This window comes from Salvelinus sp. IW2-2015, unplaced genomic scaffold, assembly GCF_002910315.2.
Source record: "Salvelinus sp. IW2-2015 unplaced genomic scaffold, ASM291031v2 Un_scaffold3848, whole genome shotgun sequence".
NCBI classification, from domain to species: domain Eukaryota; kingdom Metazoa; phylum Chordata; class Actinopteri; order Salmoniformes; family Salmonidae; genus Salvelinus; species Salvelinus sp. IW2-2015.
In genome coordinates this window covers 71,666-78,711 of record NW_019945122.1, presented here as the reverse complement: position 1 = coordinate 78,711, position 7,046 = coordinate 71,666, and the positions used below count along the sequence as shown (strand labels likewise).

The window sequence follows — 7,046 nt, the reverse complement described above, 5'->3', positions numbered from 1 at the left end:
CCATCAAGCTGATGTTTGTGTCTGCAGTAGTGGGTGAGAGGGGTGAGGTACACCCTGAAGGGCGGCTGCACCAGGATCCAACTGGCATGGACAGGAGACTTGACCCCTGTGAGGAGTCACGTGGGCTGGAAGTCCAGAGAAGACCCCAGAGAAGACTCCCAATCCACCTAAGACCAGGAGTCCCCTCCAGACCAGGCTCGCAGAGTCCCCTCCAGACCAGGAGTCCCTCCAGACAGGATCCCCTCCAGACCAGAAGTCCCTCAAAACTAGGAGTCCCCTCCAGACCAAATCCCCTTAAAACTAGGAGTCCACCCCCCAAGAACACTGTATCGTCATCACCAAAGCTTGTGGAACGATGAGAGGAGGAGAGGGAGGTAGCCCCCAAAACGCTCCCCCGGGTCCCAGAACGGAAGAGGGCCCGCCTCCTTTGTGAAACCACCCCCACGAAGAGACTCCGGGACGTCCAAGAAGCTGGGTCCCCAGCTGGAGAAGAGGGCCAAGAGGCCGATCGGCGCCGCCGCCCAAGCAAAAGGGTGTAGAGCCGAGCTGTGGCTCCAGGCAGGGTGGTCAGGACCGTCCGGGGGAGTTCCCTTAGGCTGCAGCACCGGGGAGGAGGGCAACGAGGAGAGAGACCCAGCCAACAGGAACCTAAAGATCACCGTGGTGTACGGACGCTCCCACAGGACCAAGAGGACCGTATCGGAGGAGGCTGCTTGTCTCCAGGCTACAGAGCAGCTAACGGATCTGAACTTCGTCAGACCGGTGAAGGAGAAGAGGTTCGCTCCCCACGCCAGCACAGCAGCAACATATCAAGTGCCAGAAGCTGCAGTGTACCGCGCCATGCGTCGTCCAGGAGACCCGCCAAGGTCAAGATCTCCGGAATCTCCGTTACCGTCACCACACGTCGCCGGGGAAACGCAAGATCCACATGAACCGGGACGCAGCCAGGAAACCTCCGTGAAAGCTCTGTCGGCGGAAAGCCCCTCCTTCCTGAACCCCAGCCTTCCAAAGAGCCAATCAGCAGCACGCCGACTAGCGAGGACGCCACTCGGATGCAGAAAGAGAGAACGACAGAGTCCAAGGATGGAGAGAGGGAGCGACAGACCCAGACTCCTCCTCTGTTGGCGGTGCGTCACTCTGTGAGGGTGAGGAAGCCTTCAGTGTACCTGCTTCACTCTGTAGCCACCTCCACCTCTAGGTCCTGAGCCACAGTACCGCCCTGCTGCGCCGATCCAGACAGCTACTGATCAACAGGGCCAGCAGCAAGGGCAGCCATCGCAGAGAGGAAGGAGGAGGGAGAGAGAGGACACCCCAGGGCAGGAGGAGCTGCTGTCTGGGAGGAAGGAGAGGAGGAGCGAGGGAAGAGGAGGGGTGTTGTGTGAGGATCCTGAGCCAGGTGGCGGGGGTTTCGGTAGACTCCATTTTCCCGGCCAGCTCCAGCGAGGCGTTGAGGTGGTGGCCCGTCTCCTCRGACCAGGACAGCCTGAACCAAGAGCTGGCTCGCAGGATCCGCCTCATATCCCACAGCTGGGTCACTTCCGCTGCCGCTACCACCCACACCACCAGGACAGGGACGATCACGTCCGCCAAGCAGKGACTCGACGACGACTCTTTGTCGTCCTGGAAGCCAGAGGTTGGGTCGGCAGTGCGGCTGCTGTTTGACCAGCGCTGCAGRGTGGAGAGGCTGGCCTCCTGGTTCATGCAGACCACTGAGACTCAGTCTCTGGGCATTGTGAAGAAGACCAGCTCCCGAAACCCCTACGAGCTCCTGCACTACCCCCGGACCGCCAGCAGGGGGAGTGTCTTTCCCAGCCCGCAGACCATGCGACTACGCAAACACATCAAGAAGTTTGCCAAAGCTGTGCCGAAGAGCCCCGCCCAGCTCCGTCTGGCCCAGGAACGGCTCCGACGTGGAAAAGAGCTGAATGCCAGGCGGTGTCTGTTCACTGCGAGGCCGGCGTCAGGCGGGCTGCGTCTCAGAGCTCCTTGGAGGAAGGTCAGGGCCCTCGGGACGTACAGAACCACTCTGCTCAGAGTCAGAGAAAAGTTCCTCACCTGGACCCTCAGAGCCAAGCGYCCCAACAGGCTGAGGTACAACCAGGCGATCTGGAGGAGAAGCCCGGTGGAGGTAGGCAAATCACCTCACCAGGTCTGGCCTTCTGCTCAGCCCAGGGAGGAGCTCACCTGTTCTCCACATCACCACTGTCTACCTGCCGCCTCAGAGACCAGTCAGCCCTGCGGCCCCGACCAGCCGACAGGCCTCACCAAACAGCAGCGTCTCAGCTCTAAAGCCTGGAGTCCAGAGAGACTGAAGGAGTGTTGCGTGTTCCTCAAGAAGATCAACTCCCCCGACACAGAGTCCACCGTGGAGAAGGAGTGGGACGTCTGCACCGTCAATCTAGACGACACGTACTGCCCCGACGAGACCCGACAGGAGGAGAGGAGGGAAGAGTACGACAAAGCTGTGAAAAGTGAGAGAAGGAAGAGGAGAGTTCCCTGGAAGGAGTCTAGCAGCTCGCCGCAGGAGGTGATGGTTCAGAAGCACAACCGGGTCCGAGCCGGGAACAGGAGAGGCAAACAGAAAAATTCAGGGAAAGCCACGAGCCAATCACCGACCCTGCCGCCAACGAAAGCCACGAGCCAATCACCGACCCCGCCACCAGCGAAAGCCACGAGCCAATCCACGAGCCAATCACCGACCCCGCCGCCAACAAAAGCCACGAGCCAATCACCGACCCCACCGCCAGTGAAAGTCATGAGGAAATCGCGTGGGAGGGGCCTGACCGGGCCACGATGGCGTGACTTTATACTGGGTAACGACTTATAACTTCCTGTTGTTTCGTATACATTCTGACATCCGTCTCCATTATGTTGTACAGTTATAGATCATTTGTTTTACCACAAACATTCTATTCTCCCTTCATCTCTGCAGGAACCTGACTGTCCTCCGTCCCGTCTCCATGGTGACTGTGTCGTATAACTGTATCGGGGACGCCCCTCCCTCCGTCTCCACGGTGACTGCGTGTAAACGACTCTGTGCCTTCAGACTGTCCCTCGGCATTATGTAGCAGAAGGAAAAGTTTAACCAGAAGAAGCTTGACATTGCACTATTTTTTCAACTATTCAGTCCCCCCCCAGGGCCGTTAAAAAACCAAACTGTGGATATGTTTGTACAGAATGTTTTAACCTTTGACACACCTTTCTTCTGTCTTGTCTGATACAACTACCAACCCCCGTCACGTTCTGTTGTAATGAGGCCTGGAGGCCCGTTGGCAGAGGACACATTCAGACTCAACTCTGAGGCTCCAATGGCACCCTATTCCCTATATATAGGGCACTATTTTAGACCAGGGCCATATAAATGTTCAGGTCAAAAGTAGTGCACTATATATAGGGAATAGGGTGCCATAGGGCTCTGGTCTAAAGTAGTGCACTATATAGGGAATAGGGCTCTGGTCTAAAGTAGTGCCTATATAGGGAATAGGGTAATAGGGCTCTGGTCTAAATAGTGCCTATATAGGGAATAGGGTTCTATTAGGGCTCTGATCTAAAAGTAGTGCACTATATAGGGACTAGCGGTTCCATAGGCTCTGGTCTAAAGTAGTGCACTATATAGGAATAGGGTCTATAGGGCTCTGATCTAAAGTAGTGCACTATATAGGACTAGGGTTCCATAGGGCTCTGGTCTAGAATAGTGCACTATATAGGGAATAGGGTTCCATAGGGCTCTGGTCTAAAGTAGGCACTATATAGGGACTAGGTTTCCATTTGGGTCTGATTCCTCCTCCATGATGTGTGCACTTCACTTTATAAACGTTAAAGGTTTAACCATCAGCTTGGCAGTTCCACCATCTTACTAACGCTAGTCCAGGCTTAGATCCACGAGGGACACTTCAGTGTGGCAGAACTGAATTAGGTTTTAGTAACGCTCTGCCACCGGCACATTTTGTAGAAAGATAATGTGTGTCTGCAATTTATAGAAGCAGCACCATGACCCCCCCACCCCACCCCCCCCTACAAACAACATACCTCGTGATCTAACAGCCCAGCGCAGCAGACGAGCCGGAACCGGACCCATCATATCCCCTATAGTGTCAAACTCATTACACAGAGTGTGTCCTGCGGGGTTTCCTTCCTGATTTAATTAAAAGGCACTAATTAGTAACGAACTCCCCCCTCACCTGGTTGTCTAGGTCTTTTTTAATTGAAAAGGCGGAAAAACAGCAGACACGAGCGGCTCTTGCATGGAATCAGTTTGACCACCCCCGCCCTATTTAGTGCACTACCAGAGCCGCCTTGGTCGTAAAGTAGTGGCACTACCAGAGCCGCCTTGGTCCTAAAGTAGTGCACTACCAGAGCCGCCTTTGGTCTAAAGTAGTGCACTACCAGAGCGCCTTGGTCTAAAGTAGTGCACTACCAGAGCGCTCTGGTCTAAAGTAGTGCACTACAGTAGCGCCTTGGTCTAAGTAGTGCACTACCAGAGCGCCTTGTTAAAAGTAGTGCACACCAGAGCCGCTTGTCTAAGTAGTGCACTACCAGAGCCGCTCTGGTCTAAAGGTAGTGCACTACCAGAGCCGCCTTGGTCTAAAAGTAGTGCACTACCAGAGCCGCCTTGGGTCAAGTTGACCATAAGTAAGTGCCCTATATAGTGCACAAGGTCTATTTGTGACTTAAACCCTACTACTTCACATCGACTGTCCAGAAGCTACGGGCTCATCCTAAGGACACCGTATCGTAAGTACACTACTTTGGACCGTTGGGTGAAGAAGACGAGGACGCCGAGGAGAATGTCTTTTTAACTATGAACCCGTGGATGTCATCCGGGAACCACCTCTATCTAGTGTGCTTGACATTTTTTTTTAAAGCTAAATGTTGATCTGCTGCTAACGGGTGACGTTGCCTTTTGTCTTTTAAACAATGTTGTTGTTGGGTATTTGGGCTTTTCTGTCTGTTGTTGGTTTCTTCGTTTTTCACCCAGAGCATTAATGAATTAAAGCGTGAATGAGATCAGACCTGCCTGTTGTGTGTGTGAACATCAGACCTGCCTGTTGCACTATGGCACCCCCCGCCAGAGGTTATTAACCCTGTACACCCCCTCCCCCCAGAGGTATTTAACCCTGTACACCCCCCCCCCAGAGGTTATTAACCATGTACAACCCCCCCCCCAGAGGTTATGTAACCCAGTACACCCCCCCCCCAGAGGTTATTAACCCTGTACACCCACCCCCCACCGTGCCCCACCCCACGCCAGACCCACACCACGCCCTCCATCCCCCCCCCGGAGTTAACGTAACCCCTCCATGGTTATTAACCCTGTACACCCCACTACCCCTCCAAATACCCTCTATCACCCCCCCCCCAGAGGTTTAGTTAACCCTGTCCCACACCCCCTAGTCGCCTCTCACCCCCCAGAGGTTATTTAACCCTGTACGACCACCACTACCCTGCGAACCATAGTCCTCTCAGCACCCCCGAGGTTATTAACCCTGTACACCCCCCCCCCCTACGCCCCACCTACCTCTTCACCGCCCCCCCCCCCAGAGGTTATTAAACCTGTACCACTACTCCCCCAATCCCTCATACCCCAGAGGTTATTAACGCCTGTAACCCCACCCCCCCTACCCCAAGTTCATAAGCCCTGCTATCACCCCTCCCAGCCCAGAGGTTATTAACCCTGTACATCTAGCAGTCTCCTAGCAGCCCAGGGAAGCCACAGTCTCCTAGCAGGCCCAGGGAAGCCACAGTCTTCATAGCAGCCAGGGAAGGCCACAGTCTCCTAGGCAAGCCAGGGAAGCCACTTCTCCTAGCAGCCCAGAAAGCCAACAGTTTCCTAGCAGCCCAGGAAGCCACAGGGCTCCTAGCTGCCCCAGGGAAAGCCACATCTCCTTAGCAGCCCAGGGAAGCCACTGTCTCCTAGGCGACCCAGGGAAGCCATCTGTCTCCTACAGCTCAGGAAGCCACTGGTCTCCTAGCAAGCCCAGGGAAGCCCACTGTCTCTAGCCAGCCTCAGGCGAAGCCAGTGTCTCCTAGCAGCCCAGGGAAGCCACTGTCGTCCTAGCAGCCCCAGGGAAGCCACTGTCTCCTTACAGCCCAAGGGAAGCCACTGTCTCCTAAAGCAGCTCGGGAAGCCAGTGATCTCCTAGACAGCTCCAGGAAGCCACTGCTCTCCTAGCAGCCCAGGGAAGCCACTGTCTCCTAGCAGCCCAGGGAAGCCACTGTCTCCTAGCAGCCCAGGGAAGCCACTGTCTCCTAGCAGCCCAGGGAAGCCACTGTCACCTAGCAGCCCAGGGAAGCCATTGTCTCCTGCTACTGTTTCTGTTCTTCATGGTGCTATAAACAGCGTTTTGAGTTCAGCTGTACATTCTGTTTTATACTGGTGGAACGTGAGTCTGTCGCTAGAACATTAAACATTATGAAATCCCTGCTGTTTGGGATTTTCTACAGGAGAAGTACAAAAAAAACAAAATACTGCAGAGCTGCCCATGTCTGTGTCAGCGCCATCTTGACATAATTCTACTAGTTTCGTAGTAGTTCGCTTTATCATCCCTCAATGGAAAGTTTGTTGATTTTTGCCTCATCAATCTACACACAATACCCCATAATGACATCACAATACCCCATAATGACATCACAATACCCCATGATGACATCACAATACCCCATAATGACATCGCCGAAAACAGGTTTTTAGAAATGTTTTCAAATTGTATATAAAAACTCAAACAGATCCCTTATTTACATACAATTTCTGTACGCAGATAAAGCTTATTTCTCTCAAATTTTGTGCTAAAATGTGTTTACATCCCTGTTAGTGAGCATTTCTCCTTTGATCATCCATCATCCGCCTGACAGGTGTGGCATATCAAGAAGCCGATTAAACAGCATGATSCWYMYWSWGSTGCACCTTGTGCTGGGCCACTCTAAAATGTAGTTTTGTCTSACAGCACAATGCCACAGATATCTCAAGTTTTGAGGGAGCAATTGGCATGCTGACGGCAGGAATGTTCACCAGAACTGTTGCTAGATAATTTCATGTTAATTGCTCT

At 53.7% G+C, this 7,046-nt stretch overlaps 1 protein-coding gene and 2 long non-coding RNA genes across 3 annotated transcripts; 2 read left to right on the top strand and 1 right to left on the bottom strand.

Moving 5' to 3' along the window:
* Nucleotides 1–384: 384 nt before the first annotated feature.
* LOC112076570 (putative uncharacterized protein ENSP00000382790 homolog) lies at nt 385–3,481 on the top strand (the record flags this gene model as incomplete). The annotated part of the gene is given in 4 exon segments (XM_024143307.2): nt 385–1,134; nt 1,137–1,199; nt 1,202–2,813; nt 2,933–3,481. Coding segments are annotated over 4 exon segments (2,433 nt in total), but the record flags the coding sequence as incomplete, so codon positions are not given.
* Nucleotides 3,482–4,221: 740 nt separating this feature from the next.
* LOC139026086 (uncharacterized) lies at nt 4,222–4,696 on the bottom strand. The gene is made up of 3 exons (XR_011477797.1): nt 4,628–4,696; nt 4,395–4,431; nt 4,222–4,295 (listed from the first exon to the last, which is right to left on the bottom strand). It is a non-coding gene; the product is annotated as an uncharacterized lncRNA (long non-coding RNA).
* On the top strand, nt 4,320–5,016 carry LOC139026085 (uncharacterized). The gene is made up of 2 exons (XR_011477796.1): nt 4,320–4,405; nt 4,634–5,016. It is a non-coding gene; the product is annotated as an uncharacterized lncRNA (long non-coding RNA).
* The last annotated feature ends 2,030 nt before the right edge of the window (nt 5,017–7,046 follow it).